This window comes from Desmodus rotundus, chromosome 3 (assembly GCF_022682495.2).
Source record: "Desmodus rotundus isolate HL8 chromosome 3, HLdesRot8A.1, whole genome shotgun sequence".
Taxonomy (NCBI): Eukaryota; Metazoa; Chordata; class Mammalia; order Chiroptera; family Phyllostomidae; genus Desmodus; species Desmodus rotundus.
Window position 1 is genome coordinate 103,544,737 of NC_071389.1, and position 18,884 is coordinate 103,563,620.

Below are 18,884 nucleotides of genomic sequence, written 5' to 3' on the forward strand. Positions count from 1 at the left end.
GTAAAGGAAACCATTAACAAAACAAAAAGACAACCTACTGAATGAGGGAAGATCTGCCAATAACATATCCAATAAAAGGTTAACACCCCAAATTTATAAAGAATGCATAAAACTCAACACCAGGAAACAAAACAAAACCCCCAAAACCTTGAATCCCCCCAATCCAATTTAAAAATGGGCAAAGGAGCCGAACAGACACTTCTCCAAAGAGGACGCACTGATGGCCAATAGACATATGAAAAGACACTCAACTTACTAATCATCAGAGAAGAGCTAATTAAAACCACACACAATGAGCTTCCTGTAAGGGGCCTGAACTGACCTCTGAAAATGGTTCGCTATTCACTTGACCTAGAAAACGATGCAAAATTATGTAAATCAAGAGGTTCAAATATTTGTGTTCATGTTAAGAACACTCGTGAAACCACCCAGGTCATGAAAGGTATGCATATTTGAAAAGCCACCAAGTATCTGAAGAACATCACTTTATCGAAGCTGTGCCATTCTATCATTACAGTGGTAGATTTGGTAGGTGTGCCCAGGTCAAACAGTGGGGTGGAAACAGGACCGGTGGCTCAAATTGAGTGTTGAATTTTTGCTGCACATGCTTAAAAATGCAGAAAGTAATGCTGAACTTAAGATTTAGATTGAGCACATCCATGTGAACAAAGCAAACTTGCACAGATCGTCGGTAGACTAACCCATACACGAGCTCTCCTTGTCAAAGTGAGATGATCCTACTGAAGAAGAACAGATTGTTCCTAGACCAGAAGAAGAGGTTGTGGAGAAGAAAAATATATCCCATAAAAAACATTAACTTATGTTGGGTAAATTCTGAATAAATAAATGCTAGTAAAACAAAAAACACAATGACATATCACTTCACACCTGTCAGAATGGCTATCATACATAAATCAAAAATGTTGGTGAGAAATTGGAGAAAAGGGAACCCTTGTGAACTGTAGGTGGGAATGCAGATTGGTGCAGCCATTATGGAAAATGGTATGGAGGGTCCTCAAAAAAATTAAAAATGGAACTATCTTATGACCCAGTGTTTCCGCTTCTGGATATATACCCAAAATAACCGAAAACATGAATTTTAAAGACAATATGCACCGTTCTGTTCATTGCAGCATTACTTATGATAATCAAGATATGGAAGCAACCAAGAGTCCATCAATAGCCAAGTGGATAAAAAAGTGATGGTACACAGCCCTGGCTGGTGTGGCTCAGTGGACTAAGTGCCAGCCTACGAACCAAAGGGTCTCCAGGTCACCAGGTTGATTCCCAGTGGGGGCATATGATGGGGTTCTGGGCCTGTCCCTGGTGTGGGGGCATGTGAGAGGCAACCACCTATTGATATCTCTCACTCTCTCTCTCCCCCCTCCCTTTTGCTCTCTAAAAATAAATACATAAATCTTTTTTTTTAAGTGATGGTACACATATAGAATGGAATATTCCTCAGCCATAAAAAAAAAAAAAAAAAAAAAGAATGAGCTTAGTTCTGGTCAAGGTGGAGGCATAGACAGAAACCCTTTGCCTGCTCACACAACCAAAATGAGGATAACAACCAATCTAAAATCAATAAACAACCAAAAGCACCAGAAAATCAAACTGAATGGAACTCTGACAACCAAAGAATTAAAGAAGAAAAAAAAATCAATCACAACAACTAAACTGGTAAGGTGGCAGACCACACAGGCCTGCAGGCCCTCAGAGAATAACCAAGGCCAGTTGGAGGGCCTTGGGGACTGGGCTGCCTGCCGCGCCGAGACAGGCTGTGTGGGCTGGGCTGACTTAAGGGGAAACTGATACTCAGAGTGGATACAGCAGGAGAAATTCCCAGTCTCACACAGGAGTCCATCAGAAAGTGTGCTAGGACAAGCAGGCGAGCTGCATTGTTCCCTGTCTGGTGCCTTCCCCACAGGGCAGCAAAGACCCACAGCATAGCACCTACTGGACTGAATTTCTAAGGCCCCACTCCCTTACAACTTCTCAGGTGCACCAAGACAAAGAAATATGGCCCAGTTGAAAGAACAAAGCATAACCTCAGAAAGAGAACTAAACAATGAGGACCTATCTGATGGAGAATTTAAAGCCCTGGTAATCAAAAGGCTCACAGATCTGATTGAGCTTGGCCAAAAAATGAAAAAAACAAATGAAACATACCTAAAATGAAATAAAGCAAAATATTAAGGGAACCAACAGTGACGGGAAGGAAATCAGGACTCAAAACAGCAATTTGGAACAAAAGGAAGAAATAAACATCCAACTGGAACAGAATGAAGAAACAAGAATTCAAAAAAGTGAAGAGAGTCTTACAAACCTATAGGACAACCTGAAACGTTCCAACATCCGAGTTATAAGGGTGCCAGAAGGAGAACAATAGCAAGAAACTGAAAACTTATTTGAACAAATAATGAAGGAGAACTTCCCCAATCTGGCAAAGGAAATAGACTTCCAGGAAGACCAGGAAGCTCAGAGAGTCCCGAAGAAGCTGGACCCAAGGAGGAACACACCAAGGCACATCATAATTACATTACCCAAGATCAAACAGAAGGAGAGAATCTTAAAAGCAGCAAGAGGACAGTTACCTACAAAGGAGTTCCCATAAGACTGTCAGCTGATTTCTCAAAAGAGACTTTACAGGTAAGAAGGGGCTGGCAAGAAGTATTCCAAGTCATGAAAGGCAAGGACCTACATCCAAGATTACTCTATCCAGCAAAGCTCTCATTTAGAATGGAAGGGCAGATAAAGTGTTTCCCAGATAAGGTCAAGTTAAAGGAGTTCATCATCACCAAGCCATTATTATATGAAATGTTAAACGGACTTCTCTAAGAAGATAAAAAATATGAAAAGTAAAATGACAACAAACTCACAACTATCAACAAATGAACCTAAAAGAAAAGAATGAAAATAAAAACTAAGCAAACAACTAGAACAGGAACGGAATCAGAGAAATGGACATCACATAGGAAGGGAAGAATAGGGAGGAAAAGGTACAGGAAAGAAGCATTAGTAGGCATAAAACAGATGGGGAAGAGATAAAAATGGTATAGGAAACAGAGGACTTAAAGAACTTGTATGTACAACCCATAGACATGAACTATGGTGGGGGGGATGCTGGAGGGTTGGGGGGGGCAGGGCGGAAATTGGGAAAACTAATAGCATAATCAATAAAAAGTACTTAAAAAAAAAAAGAATGAAACCTTACCATCTGCAACAGCATGAATGAACATATAAGGTGTTATGCTAATTGAAATAAGCCAAAGACAATTATCATGATTTCACTTATATGTGGAATTTAAAGAACAATACAAAATAGATGAACACACAAGACAGAAACAAACTCATAGAGAACAGACTGATGGTTGCCAACAGGGAGGGGTGGGGTCGGCAGGGTAAAAAAGGTGAAGGGATTAAGTAGTACAAATTTGTGCCCTGACCGGTGTACTATGGGTTGGGCATTATCCCAACTCATAATGGAGGGGTGACCCCAGAGTAAGGGGTCACCAGTTCGATTCCCGTTCAGGGACATGACCGGCTGGGGTGTGTACAAGGGGTGGCTGATTGATGTTCCTCTCTGACATCAGTGTTTCTCTACTTTCCTTACTCCCTCCCTTCCCCTTTATTTAAAAATAAATAAATTTTTTAAAAGAAGCACAAATCTGTAGTTACATAATGTAATGTAATGTACAGTAGCCATGGGAATGTAATGTACAGTAGCCAATACATTAAACCAATAATGTATTTGTAGCCAATAATATTGTAACAAGTATGTACAATGCTAGGTTACTGGAAATATCAGTGGGAACACTGAAGTATATGATTGTCTAACCACTATGCTGTACACCTGAAACTAATACAAAATAATACTGAATGTAAACTTTAACTGAAAAAAAACCTAAAATAAATAAATAAGAAAAGGTTAATAAAATGATTAAATGAGCCCTGGCTGGGTAGCACAGTTGATTGGAGCATTGTCTCATGCACCAAAAATGTTGTGGGTTCAATTTCCTGGTGGAGTGGGAAGGGGAGGCAACAGATTTATCCTCACATAGATGTTTCTCTCTGTCTCTAAAATCAATAAGCATATCCTTGGGGGGGAGGATTAAAAAAAAGAATTATTAAATGACTCACAGGTCCACACTAATGAACGTAAGCCTATTTTCATAAGATGGAACACCTAGTTTTATGTGTACTTAATGCATACCCATAATGTTATATGAAGTATCAGCCCAAAAGCCCTACAGTTAAATATGATTCCACTCCAGAGATCCTCATCTTGCTGTTATTTTTTTATTGTTCCTGTGTTGGGAATCCTTCAATTTATAGAAGTGGGAAGCACAGAGCACCTAGAGTAAGACACTAGGGGAGCTATGACCCTAAACAATAACAATATAATTGTTTCCATCTAATTCTATCATTTTTGTGGTAAAAATTGGTTCACTTACTAATACTGATAGCAAGGAAAACAAAATCTAAATAATATATTTTAATAAAACAGTTTTTTACTATGTTACATTCAAGTTAAACAGTGAAAAATTGCAACAAAAACAACAAAAAGAAGGTCCTTTGGTCCTTTCCACAAGTAACCTAACCTTTAAGAAAGTTACAAACATATCTTCATCACAATTCATCTGACAACTTGGCAAACGTTCTTTTTAGAATTCTAGACTAAATGTTATTATTCAAAGGATCTGGTTTTATAAATTTTGTCCCATGAAATAAAACTTCTGAGAACTCAGGAATGTTGTTAATTCATTCATACTTCATAACTAATAGAAATTTGTACCATATCATAAACATAATAGTTTAAACATTATTGAAAACTTTTTTATTTTTATTCCCCACTGAGGACACGTTTATTGATTATTAGAGATAGAGGAAGGGAGAGAAAAAGATAGAGCAAAACAAAGATGTGAGAGTAACATCTATCGGTTGCCTTCCATACAAGCCCAGAATGGGGATGGAACCTGCAACCTAGGTATGTACCCTGACTGGACTGAACCTGCAACCTTTTGGTGTACAGGACAATGTTTCAACCAACTGAGCCACACAGCCAGGGCTAAAATATTTCCTTTTTAAAAATATTTTAATTTATTTACTGATTTGAGAGAAATATCAGTTTGTTATTCCACTTATTTATGCATTCATTGGTTGATTCTTATATGTGCCCCAACTGGGGATTGAACCCACAACCTGGGTGCATCTGGATGATGCTCTAACAAAATGAACTACCCAGTCAGAACAAAACTTTTTTCATTTATATAAATGAGTGTCAGTTGAGTCATTTAGTACTTTTTCTTCTTCTGTGACATTTTAGCTGCTTTTTTATAATTATCAGCTTCTGCTGTTCTTTAAAATTGACAAGCACCTTATTTATCCACATCAGCATTAAACACACAGCTTCAATTCAGTCCAGGTGAAAAATGGGAACACTGAAACATAAAAGAAATACATGGCAAGACTTCTGGTTTTAACCTCCTATTGGCATGTATGAGAGACAACTGATAGAAAAATGTTTCTCTTACATCAGTGTTTCCCTCTTTCTCTCCCTTCCTCTCTCTAATAATCAATGTACATAAAATGAAGTTTGTGATTACACAAACATCTAAAATTTAAGAAATAATTACAAAATAAAAAAGAAAAACAATGTAAGAAATAAACAGATCCAAAAGAATGATTTTCAATGGACATTATTTTAAGTCTTCAACATATTCAATTACTTTTAACATATCTTTCAATACAGAGATTCTAAATTTTGATGATGTTGTTTATTGGGCTCAACTCTTAATCAATAAACAAAAGGTATGCATAGTAGTAAATTGCGAACAAACATGAGTGAACAAATTCATTAAACGTTTGCAAATATATTTTTACAAGTTCAATGATGTATAAATTAATCAAGATATCACAGTTTAGTGGTCAGTTTAGCAAACATTAAATGCCATTCCTATCCCTGAGGAAAGCTTACAATATGGAAACAAAAACTCCTATGTTGTATGGAAAGTAATACAATTCTTCAGGGGGGGAAATTTGGCATTAATCATCAAAAGCTCTAAAAATGTTGACATTTTGATTTAGCAATTCCACCTATGGAAACTTTTCTCAAGAAAAAAAGGTGCCAAGCTTCAAATATTCTTGTGAATCTTGTTTACTATTGAGAAACTAGGAACTACCTCAAATAATAAGCTACTAAATAAAATATAGAGATAAAGAGCTAATTATATTTGAGAGGAACTAATAATATATATAACAATGAAATGTCGAGTTCTTCTCCCTGCCCATGCCAAGTCAAGACCAAGACAAGGATTTATATTCTTACCACTTCTACTAAGTATAATTGTATTAGAAAGAGAAATAAACAGAGAACCTGGGAGGCCAAAATATTTCCATAATAATACTAAAATCATCTGCCTTGTTTACTGTGTTAGTATTTGCACTAATGGTGAAAAAGCGATGATGGGTAAAACTGCTGAGTACTTTTCTCCACTATCATGCACTTGCAGAAAAGAAAAAAATATTGTCTTCACTTATGGTTGTTATTCAAACACCAGCTGGTCAATACAGTTCTGAAGCTAACCACCTGGACTTTAATAGAGTATGAAAAGTTCATTATGTATATAGTTTAAAATTCTTCACTGTAAAAATGTTTAAGAAACTACCATTTGCCAAGCTCTGATGCCATGTGCAAAAAAACCCCCAAAGCAAAACAAAAAAATCCAAAAACAGAAACAAAACCCAAAAAAATCAGCAGTAAAAAATGGGAAATCATATAAATGCTGAAAGAAAGTAGAGGAACAGGTATCTCAGACACAAAGTAACATTTTATAACCATGAAACTTCTATTTTAAAACAACATAACATACTAAAATTTAGCCTAAATAAATCAAAAGAATACAAACCTATACGTCATATGCTCTGAATTATATTTTCTACAACCACAGAAGCAAAGACTAAAAGCAAACTATTTCTAAAAATTGTAAATTTCTACACTGGTTACTTCTGGTTAGAGGGATGAGATAACAGATATGATTTCTTCCAAATATTCTATAATAACCACATAATATTTGCATAACCAGAGAAAAAGACTGGAAAAAAAAAAAAAGAAAAAAACTACTAGCATTCCATTAAAGCAGTAAGTAGGTAGGTTACAATAAGTAGTTCAAGTTATTTTTCAGTCCTTTCCCAAAAGTCTAAGTTGGTCAATAGCTAAAAAGCATTAAAAAGGCCAAAAACCAATACCAACACCACCCTCCTTGGCTTAAATACAAAAAATTCCTCCCCAAACCACGTATGTGTCATGAAAAAGTCACAAAAAAAGATTTGCGAAGTGGCAAATGACTTTCATTATATCTTAATCTCATCAGAACAAGACTTTTAAAAACATAGGTCTCTGAGTTAAAGGCAAGAAACTTAAAATTAAGCAATAAAACGCAGATTTAAAAATGAAAACCAGAGACAGGCAGTCCAACAGTAAAGCAAAAGCAAATTTTTCAAATTGGTAAAGCAAAAATTTCAAATTTCATAATTATAAACAAACAAAATTCAATTAAGTAATATTCAAATAATATTACTATATATTCCGCTTCAGTTCAACCCTTTTTACTGTATGATTTTTTTTTTGAAAGATTTTAATTTATTTACAGAGAAAGGGGAAGGGATAGAGAAAATGAGAAAAACATCAGTGTGCTTACCTCTCCTGTGCCCCCAAGTGGGGACCTGGCCTGCAGCATAGGTATGAGTCCTGACTGGGAACTGAACCAGCAACCCTTTGGTTCACAGGCTGGCACTCAATCCACTAAGCCACACCAGCCAGGGGTACTGGATGGTTTTATTTAATTATTATTTTATTTTATTATTTTTTTTCAGAGTGTGAAGTTTTTATTCATTCTCCAAGAAAGGATAAAAAAGGGCATGGTATGGTGAGATACACCAGCCTTGAGGGGTGAGGGCTTTTGGGGGGCTGATTTTTACATTAAAATAGATACTAGTAAACACGGGTGGTGGTAGTGGTTATGGAGATTTTCAATTAAAACACTTTAAATGTAAACCACAATGGGTAAAATACAGTAATTCCTAAAAATTTAGAGACCAAGTAGACCACACAGCTTTATTAAGTAAAATATTCTATATTAATCTGAAAGTCAAGAGAAAGAAAATATTCCACACATAAAACATAAATAAAATGACATGGGTACTAAAGCCAAAAGTTTATTGACTTGAGGTAGATCACTTACGGCTTACCAGTACTATGATGAGTTGCAAATCCTCCATTCTGAAATTCGTCTCCTGCCACATTCATTCTACCAGGATTAAAAGGTTCTACTCCAGTCTTGGTCTGTGAAGTTAAAGATGGGGGTGTATGTTTGTATATTAACACCAAAGTTACTTGACTGAAGTCCTTTAGCGACATCTCCCAAGTTGGTATTCTATAGTGATGTTACATGTGTACTCATTAAGTTCATATCTCGCCCAGCATTCACAGAGCTTACACCTGTATCTAAGGATGTAAAATTAGCAATCTGAATTTCAGAGTCGATTCTGCACTGATAACACTATTACCCATTCCTGCATTTACCTTTCTTCTTGAAAGACTGGAAGTGGAGAAATCCACATCTTTGGTTCTGTTTTTAGCTTCCAGAAGTCCCCATTCAGTAAAACTGGAAGTTTTCTTTTCCTCTCCATTTGTTTCTATGTCCTCTTCATCATCAATAACAATTGTCTCACTTATAGTTCCCTTCTGAGAAGCCAAATCTCTCGAGGAAGAAATAATGGAATAATTTCCTTGTAGCTTTTCACTTCTTGATGAAGCAAATATAAAATTTCTTTGATCAGCTACTGCTGAAGAAGTGGAAGGAGGTTGTATAGATTCAATAAACACAACATCATCATCATCATCTTCCACTGTTGAGTTTCTAGATCTATTAACTAAAGGACTTGTTGGGTCACCAAATGAATTTCCTACTTCTATTAGACTAGCTGCCATGGCTTTACTCCCTAAAAACACAGGAGTCTGTTCCGTCAAGTCTAATTCTCCTGCTGAACCTGTGTTCAAGCCAAAGAACCTATAAGAGACAGAGAAAATAAAAAGTTAAAGTATATGATTATTGTAAGAACACAGGAGAAATTTTAAATTCTATTCTTCATGTGATTTTGACCTTTTAAAAAAGATTTTATTTATTTACTTTTATAGAGAGGGAAAGGGAGGGAGAAAGAGAGAGAGAGAACCATCAATGTGTGAGAGATATATCAATTGGTTGCCTCTCACATGCCTCCAACTGGGTACCTAGCCTGCAACCCAGGCACGTGCCCTAATTGGGAATTGAACCAGCAACCTTTCAGCTCACAGGCTGGCACTCAATCCACTGAGCCACACCAGCCAGGGTTGATAGAACTTTTAAGACACCCATTCAATTTTTCCTCTCCCATTAATGATATTATGCTTATTTCTTCAGAGTTTGATGAAAATTAATTATCCAATTTTTGGTAGTCCTTAAAAAAAATTTACTCAACAGTAAAGTCTTCATTTAACAATTAATGTCTTCTGTGACTTTAAGCAAAATATTTAAGGAAACCAATTTTACCATAGGCTAACTGATATAAACAAAAGCTAAGTCCCTAAAACATTTCATCAACAGTATAATGAATCATTCTTTGAGGAACTGCTGTACTCAATTTAACTCACCCTTTATAGGAAAAATATGCCTGTCTTCCTTTGAAATAGAAAACATTAACAAAATAACTTATCCAAGTATTAATAACTCAGAGCCCAAATATAATCAATATATTATATATACTTCTAATAAATTGTTAGTGTTCAATCTCTATTTCTATACGTTTTTGTCATTATTTTCAAATTTTCTACTTCCAACATAACTATGTGATTAAATCTTTCCAAATCACTTTTTAAAAGATTTTATTTATTTATTTTGAGAGAGAGGGGAAGAGAGGGAGAAAGAGAGGAAGAAAAACATCAATGTGTGGTTGCCCCTTGTGTGCCCCACACCGGGGACCTGGCCTGCAACCCAGGCATGTGCCCTGACTGGGAATTGAACCAGTGACCATTTGGTTTTGCAGGCTGGCGCTCAATCCACTAAGCCACACTAGCCAGGGCCCAAATCATTTTGAACGTATACTTGTTTTATTCATAATTTGTCATGTTTTAGGCTACCAAAAGTGATTCTAATGGTTGCTATTTAACAAAAAAAAATTCAACCTCATTGCAAATCCAGATTCATTTTATTCAATGGCAATATTCAATGTTAAAAGGAACATAAAAACAAACATGCACACAACTGCAGTTTTCACAACGGTCTATTTCATTATTGATGGGCAGTGCGTTTAATAGTTAAACACATTTAAATAATGTATAAGGAACTGCACAAAGGCTGCACTGTTAAGTAGATAACCAATTCAACTAGAAACCAACAAGTAACTGTCTAAATATTCGAAACACAGCTCTTATTTAGCTCATCATTTTTGATCACCTTCTTGGAGGGCAAAAAAAGCCTGTTGGTCACAATGGAAATATATTAAAACCAAATCTGATATCCATTTCCAGAGGGTTATTTCCCCCTTTTTTCTTTTTTCCTTTCTTAATAGCTATTGTTGGTTGTGGTGTGTTGGTTCATTCTCAGAGCTTTCTTTCAGCTGGATTAAGCCTCCAACTCCAGGGCAAGCCTAAGTTTGTGGCCTCTAGCATTATAATGCTCTTCCCATCTATCACAGAAGAAAGTGTAAGCATCACACCAGGCCTCAGAGTCTGAGTGTAGCCCACTCCAATTAAATTAGAGTTGTTGATTTTTGCAGAAATAGAAGTCGGGGGATCCAAATGATAGATAGCTGCAATGCCAAAGCAAGTAGAGTTGGTACCTAATGTCCAAGGAAGGTTTAATGGAGTGTCAAGATCTTCACATACTTACTGATAAATTGAGCCTCGAAATTCTGTCCCATCACTGACATTAGTGAATAGCTGGAAGTCCTCAATCCTATAGCCCACTGCAAAATCATTTCTTGTGAGCTTTGATTTGGCACTCTCAAAGGTCATCTGGTTTCCAGCAAGCCAGCCCTCGTAACCAAAGACAGCTGAATCATGGATTGCAGGTCCAGCAAAAACAAAGTCAACATTGAAACCAAGAATTATACATTCCCTCTTGTAAGAAGACTTGATTTACCACTTTTCTTTCCTGTGTTTGGTAAAGATGTGATATTAAATGTCAGTTTCAAACCTTGACAATTCTGGTCTTCAATTTCTGTTCCTGGAGTGTTATCAGTGTCCCATTTCTCTGTGAGTGTGTTCCATACTCACACTACTTACATTTGGTCTCCAAAGTCCCAGTAATTTTACCAGTGTCTGTATTAGATGAACCAGATGTGGAGAATTCCATGCCACTGAATGACTGTTTTGACACCCAGTTCCACCAACCCAAAACCAAATCCGTTGTTGAAAATATCTCTGGCAGCTTTGCCAAAGCCAGCACATGATGGAGGGATATGCATAGGGTGCACACAGCTCTGTCCATAGGTTGCCACGGTGAGGCTGCATGAAGAGGTAATCTAGTGGTCTCCTGAGGGGGGCCACTGCTACCGCTGGGCTCAGGGTAGGGCTGTGGCTGCAAAGAGGCACCATTCTGCCGGCCGCAACCCTGTCCTACCCCTCCAAATCATTTTTGTTTTGTCCAGGAATTGTCAAGAGATGATGCCATGTTTTCTATGTAAAGTTCTAAAAACACCACCATGACATAGATATAATTTAATCCATTTCACAGATCAGGAAAGAGAAGCTAACTAAATTATTCTGGGTAAGCCCAAATGGGGCTTAAACTCAGGGCTTTAATTGTAGGCCAAAAATTTTTCACCACTCTGTTATATTCAACAAACACTTCTTTGTACCTACTATGCACTTGAGTATGACAAAAGGAAGGATCCAACAGAGGGATACAGTTGGAAGAATCTGGAGAAGTGAATAATCAATAAATAGAGGCTCCACAAGGCTCTTGCAGGTGAGAGATGAGGATATGTGCACAGATGGTAGTTAAATTGATCTTGAATAGAAATCACTCCTATCTCAAAAAGGCCAGAGGGAAAAAGGCAGGCATAACTGGAATGCACAAAAGTATGTAGAAATGATAGGTGGAAAGCTGTTAAGTTTATCCACGCTTGCTTCAATTTTCTTAGCTAGAAACTTGGGAATGTAGGAGGCAGGAATTGTATGGGTGTTCAATGTTTTTAAAAAACTTCATTTGGTAATCATCATTCCATTTGAAACACCTCATATTGAAATATGCTAAGTAATAGTTCTATTCTAGAATTTTCTACAAGTAATTTAACTGATGATAGTTATAGTCAGGTATCAGGTGACATTTATTCCTAATAAGTACTATGTCAATAATATGTTCATTCAGTGAATGCTTACAAGACATAGGAACTATACATTTTTCCACTCTACCCATTAGGAAACTAAGACTCAGAAGGTAAAGAATCTGTGTCTGCCCAAGTCTCCATTACTAGAAAGGATAGAGTCACTTGAAATCTAAGAAATTTGACTCTATAATCTATTTCATAGCCACTATGTTACATGCAATTAATGTATAAAACAATTTTTAAAAATCACTTATCTTTTATTACAATAAGCAAGTTCATTAAAACAAAATCAACATTCAACGAAGTCTATTTCAGCCCTAACCATTGTGGCTCAGTTGCTTGGGCTTGGGCATTGGTCCACAAAGTGAAAGGTCACTAGTTGTCTTCCCAGTCAGGGCACATGCCTGGGTTGCGGGCCAGGTCCCCAATAGGGGGAGTGTGAGAGGCAACCACACATTGATGTTTCTCTTCCTCTTTCTCCCTCCATTTCCCTCTCTCTAAAAATAAAAATAAATAAAATCACCCCGGCTGGTGTGGCTCAGTGGATTGCATGTTGGCCTGCAAACCAAAGGGCTGCTGTTTCAATTCCCAGTCAGGGTACATGCCTGGGTTGTGGGCCAGGTCCCCAGTTGGAGGAGTGTGAAAGGCAATCGGTAGATGTATCTCTCACACACTGACGTTTCTCTCGTTCTCTCCCTCCCTTCCCGTCGCTAAAAGTAAGTAAATAAAATATTTAAAAATAAATAAAAATCTTAAAAAAAAAAAACCCCTGTCTTTCTTTCTTTTTAAAAGATTTTATTTATTTATTTATTTTTAGAGAGAGGAAGGGAGAGAGAAAGAGGAGGAGAGAGACATCAATGTGTGGTTGCCACTGGGGACCTGACCCACAACCCAGGCACATGCCCTTAACTGGGAATCGAACCAGCAACCCTCCGGCCCGCACACCAGCACTCAATCCACTGAGCCACACCAGCCAGGGCTAAAACCCTGTATTTCAAAGATGCAGAAATAACGAATCTAAGGGATCAGTATAAATGGGATATAAAATAAACAAAAAAAATTAAGATCAAGGTTAACACTCCTTCAGAAAATTAGTATGTGATTTTCAAAGGCAAGGGGCAATAATTTAGCCTTAACTGAGTTATGAAATATAGGAACTGCCATACATGAACTCTCTCTGTCCTTTCTATAGATGCAAAAAAGACAAGACTAACATGGCTCAGTGGGTTGGGCATCATCCTGGAAACAGAAAGGTCGCTGGTGTGATTCCAGGTTTGGGCACATGCCTGGGTTGTGGACCAGGTCCCCAGTTGCATTCATGCGAGAGGCAACCGATCAATGTTTGTCTCACACATCGATGTTCCCCTCTCTCTAAAAATAAGTTATAAAATCCTGAAAAGCCAGTGTGCATTTAACTTAACCATCAATCACTTCCTTAAATCCATAAATATAAGACTACAGAAAAGTTTTTATTATTATTATTTTCCTTCAAATTATCTCTGGTGCGCTGACTGGGAATAGAACAGGCAACCTTTCAGTGCACTGGACACGGCTCCAACCAAATAAGCCATGCAACCAGGGCAGTTTTTATTATTTCTATAATATTATTCAAAAAGAAAAAAACCACCATGATTTAGCTAACTAGCCATGTGCCACTGAGCAAATTACTTCATCTAAATAAGTTTTCATTTTCTAAACTGTAAATGGGGATAGTATGACTCTGAGGTTTTTATTGATAAGGATTAAGTTGGTAGACTGATCACACACAACTAACTTCAAACCCTTTTAAAGTCTCCATAAACACCACACAGGAAAAAAGAAACAAAAGCAACAAAATTTTATAAGCAGTAGAGCAGATAACTAACTCAGCCAACCCAACAGCCAAACTCTGAAACAGTGATGGAAAAGCTGGGAATCACTCTGATTGAGGCTGCAGAATCCTCAAAGGGCTTCAGATACCACTGGAATAGGGGTAGGTAGCTAAACTAAGAAAATCGGAAAATCCTCGATCCCTTTTCTCCCTCCATGTCCACTCTGGCACAGGTTCTAGACTTTTATTCTCTGGAGAGGATAGAATGTAAGATCTTTTTTTGGGTTCATCAAGCAAGGTCGAATGTTTCAGTAACATGTAAATGAAATTACCCCAATCCCACTGACCCCAGAGAGTTGCATCCAAACCTCTATCTTCCAGGCAGCAAACTCTTTCCTGGAAGATTTCTTTCTCAAAAATACTCTTCCCTGTGGAGTTAGGAACCATCAAAAAGGAAAGACCTAAAGATAAGCACTCAAGAGGTTCCCCATCAATGAGCACCAAATGTTCATAAAAAATGAACATTTCTCACATAAAAATGACCTTCCAGAAATTTTAGCAGATGTGGAAAACTCAGTAAAAGGCTTGACAGATAAATCTATGGAAATCTCAGGAAATCAAACAAAAAAAATAGAGAGTAAGAATTATAGCGATCACTAAAAATATATACAGGGTAGCTGAATATTCATCGTCATGTGACGAGTGTCGAATGATTTTTTTCCCATACGAAATAGGGTAATTAGAAATAAATCATGAGAGTTCCCTAGAACTTCCACATTTTACTGGGCTAATATTAAGTAATGAGGTTGTTTGTAATGCATAACTTTAAAACTAAACAGACATGGATAAAAAAGCAATTAATTATATAAAAATAAAATAAAATTTAACTTCACTTTACCTGTATTGAGAAGAGTTCCTGACATAGTGGGATGGTGGTGAGGTAGAGGGAGTGGAGTCCTCCTCCAAGATAATTTCAGGAGATTTCTCAGGGGTTTCTTCTGTTTTCTGTCTCTTGGCTTCACTGAACAATGCTGGAGACTCAGATTTAGGGAGATCAACTAACCTATCAAGAGAAACTTGCTTCTGTCTATGTTTCAAAATGTTTCTAAAGTGTGACATTGTCTGTTCATTAATCAGGTCCACATTTCGGCTTGCTAGAGCTTTGTCTGGGTGATACTTTTCCACAAAGTTTTGAACTTCAACCCATTTACCACACATTTCTTTAATCAGTGCAGTAGATGCTTCCTCCCTTCCCCCCTTATCCTCTCCAGAAATTTCCTCAGCCACTCTCTGTAGCTGCTCCTTTTGAAGTTCCTGTAGTTCCTCAGTGCTGAGCTCTGCTCTCTGCTCCTCCACTAACTCTTCGACATCTCCATCATTGACCTCTCCATGCTTTACCACACTATGAATACCAGTTCTCTTTTTAAATTTATCAAACCATCCATGACTGGCTTTGAACACTTCAGTGCTCTCACCACTTGTTCCAGGCTTGTCTTTTAACAGATCAGCATGCAGTTGCCTAGCTTTCTCACAAATTATTGCCTCAGAAATGCTGTCACCCGCTAACTCTTTTTCATTAATCCAGATGTAAAGCACCTTTTCAACTTCTTCCAATGTCTGTGAACGCTGCTTACTCACAGACTTTACACCTTTAGCAACACTTGCTGCTTTTATGGCTTCCTTATTTCTCACTATCGTTGAAATCGTCGTTCTCGGCATCTTGAACATAAGAGCGATATCAGTCACACCTATACCACTCTCATACTTAGCTACAATCTCTTTTTTCTTTTCGATTGTGGTTCTTATTAACTGCCTTTTAGGCTTAGCAGTATCACTCTTAACCTTTTTGCGACCCATGTTTAGCCCTTAAATTGCACAAAAGTACAAGACAGTAACAATGAATATGAGGGGGTTCTGCAATGTTCATGGGCTACTGTCAGAATGACATGACCACCTCTGTTAAATTGTGAGAGAGGGGTGCCAAATGGTGAGCAAGCGATGAGTGATGAAGCATTTTTTCTTGCAGGACAGCATTGTGACTCATACAAGTTCTAGCAAAGGCGACGAATTCCGAGCAAGTGCCAAGTGCTGAAACATTTTTTTCTCTCAGCAAGACGAGTAAAGGGTTTGACTGTCTATGTGTGCATGTCCCATAATTTATGGGCCAGGCACTTTACTGATTTTTATACTCATTTCAATCTTCATAGCAATCCTGGGGAGAGAAACATAACTTACTCACTTATACAATGCGCATACTAAAAAAAACATTTAACTGAATAGGATGTGCATTTGTAAATGTGCATAACAAAGGTGCAAGTATTGACCCTTACTTTACACTTGCCAAAGAGAGCAGTTGTGTATCCTACTCTGGCTGCCACTAAAACCTGATCCTTTGTTTCATATCATGATGAAATACCTTAGAAACACTTTGATAAGAAAATGGCTTTTCTAAGTGATTATAACAGGGTCAGTGACTTGCCCTGTCAATCTCAGTCCCTGCTAGTTAGTTCCCTTTCACCAAGGCGGCCTATCAGAGCTCTACAATCATACCTACATCCCATCATCTCTACCAACTGGAGGATGTGAAATATCACCCCTGCAGGTTTCATAAGAAAATTACCCTGCTGAATAATATTCAATCCTAAAAGCTAGAAATAGCACTCTACATCCTGACACACTGTTCTGAGTCTTAACTAAAAAGGTGTGATGTGAAGCATGATAGAGTTAAGTGCAAAGCCAAATTTTGCCAGGAGCAACAAAGGCAAAGGGAAGGCAGGAATACTACAATAGGAGAAAACCAACCACAAGTTTCTTTTTGATGACCAATGGGAACTATTTGATCAGCCTGAAAGGACAAAACAGGAAGACCAAAGACTATACTGCAGGGGTGTCCAACCCTTTGGCATCTCTGGGCCATACTGGAAGATGAAAAGTTGTCTTGGGCCACACATTAAATACACAAACGCTAACAAAAATTGATAAGCAAAAAAAAAAAAAGTTTAAGTAAATTTATGATTTTGTGTTGGGTTGCATTCATAGCCATTCTGGATCTCATGCAACCTGTGGGCTGAGGGTTGGGCACCTTTGCCAGAATCCCAGATAATGAATGTAGAATCATTTTTAAAAAATCATCATTTTAAGCCTCCTAATAAAATTGAGTCAAGCAGGGATTGGTGTTAAAAGTGATACCTGAATAGCTCACAGAGAACTGGGCGTTTTAATTGGGCCAAAACAAACACCAAACAGATTACTTTCTGGTAAAAAGGAAAAAAACACATTCATGTCATAATGGAAGGGATCAGGCAGTCACTGCCAATTGAACAGTCCATCTCAGAACAGTAAGTACTGTGATAACTATACTACCTATCTCCTGATACGATGTTGGCTAGGAACTTGCCCAGTGTGACTCTGGGGAGGGGGTCCTCCCAAGCAACTAACTCTTTGACTTCAAGATAAAAGAGAGGTAAGTCACACAGAACAACACTACTATTTATTGCACTCAGTGTATGAAACAGAAAAGCGGGGTAAAATTACTCACAAAGGGTATATTTTCCTCCTTAATTTCTGCCAAAGCGTCACCAAATTGGCCTGAAGGTGATTACTGGTCCTAAAAGAAGAGAAAAGATGAAAAACACTTCAGCTGCAGTCAACCTGGATGTTGCACAATTCCTACCCTGCATAGGGACAAAGAATAAAGGAGTTCAGCGCTCTTTTGCCCTCCCCCACCCACCAATGCGGCGGGAAACTAGATTTAAAAATCTTTGGTGACAAAACCACCACAGATGAATCTGTTCCTTCAAACTACAGAACGGGGGACGGAGGCACCCGGCCAACTCGAGGGAAAGGGTCGGGGGTGCGGGACAGACGTTGCCTCGATGCCAGCAAGAGAATGGCATTCCCTCCTGAATGGGCCCACCCAGCGTCACTCCAGTCACTCCCGACAGCAACTCAAAGGTAGGAGCAGCTCACATGTTGCTGGGTTGAAATCTCTCAGTTGTCCCAAGCAATTGCCTTGAACCCAAGACTTTCCTTCCCCTTACCCCTTAAAAACGCGCCCTAATAAGGCCTGAAGGAGTGTGCGGAACAGGACCCAGCACGGACGCGTAATCTCGCCCACAAACTTCAGGACACCTCAATCCGGCGCAGCTCCAGGAACTGGAGGAATGGGCGCCCCTCCCCCATCGCACCAGTAAAGAAAGGAAAACGCCCGCGACGGCACTACCCGGCTTCCTTACCAGCCCCTCCCCACCCAAAAGCAGCCCTCAGGCCGCAGGCGATACTAGGAACAAGTATGGACCAGTCCCCGGACACTACGCGCAGCAGGAATGGCGCCCGCGCCTCGGGGACTAGTCTCGAGCCGGTAGAAGGCTCCCGAAGCCGCCTAAGCTCACCGCCGCCTTCCGAAGCTGCGCTGCACACAGCTACACCGACCGCGGATCCACACTGCTAAGACTGCGGGGACGAGCCTCACCCGGTTCTGGCTGCGGCTCCGAGAAACGAACCTCCCCTGCCCCGACCTACCCTCTTCGCCGAAGCACACAATCTCCGCACGATCCAGTCCCAAGTTTAGTGCTGTGAACGGGAGAACGAGACGGCGAAGACGGTGAAGGCGAAGGAGGCGGTGGCGTCGGTAGAAGCGGCGGAGCAGCTAAATCCGAGCACACCCCGCCCTCCGTGTCCCCATTGGCCAGCGCGGAGGACCCGG

At 38.8% G+C, this 18,884-nt stretch overlaps 1 protein-coding gene across 3 annotated transcripts in view; it reads right to left on the reverse strand.

Annotated features, from left to right (window-relative positions):
• The window catches only part of ZMYM5 (zinc finger MYM-type containing 5), a 39,416-nt gene extending 20,583 nt beyond the window's left edge, over positions 1 to 18,833 (reverse strand). For 2 of the 3 annotated variants that reach the window (XM_024580757.3, XM_053920691.1), the window contains exons 1-5: positions 18,701 to 18,833; positions 17,718 to 17,786; positions 15,078 to 16,391; positions 8,585 to 9,071; positions 8,251 to 8,344 (exon numbers count right to left, since the gene is read on the reverse strand). In XM_024580757.3, coding sequence (XP_024436525.2) covers positions 8,251 to 8,344; positions 8,585 to 9,071; positions 15,078 to 16,036 — 1,540 coding nt within the window. In that variant the 5' untranslated portion in view covers positions 16,037 to 16,391; positions 17,718 to 17,786; positions 18,701 to 18,833. Of the gene's footprint in view, positions 1 to 8,250; positions 8,345 to 8,584; positions 9,072 to 10,928; positions 11,092 to 15,077; positions 16,392 to 17,717; positions 17,787 to 18,700 lie in introns of those variants that run through there. The other variant, XM_053920692.1, reaches the window with a different exon arrangement.
• Between the last annotated feature and the right edge of the window lie 51 nt (positions 18,834 to 18,884).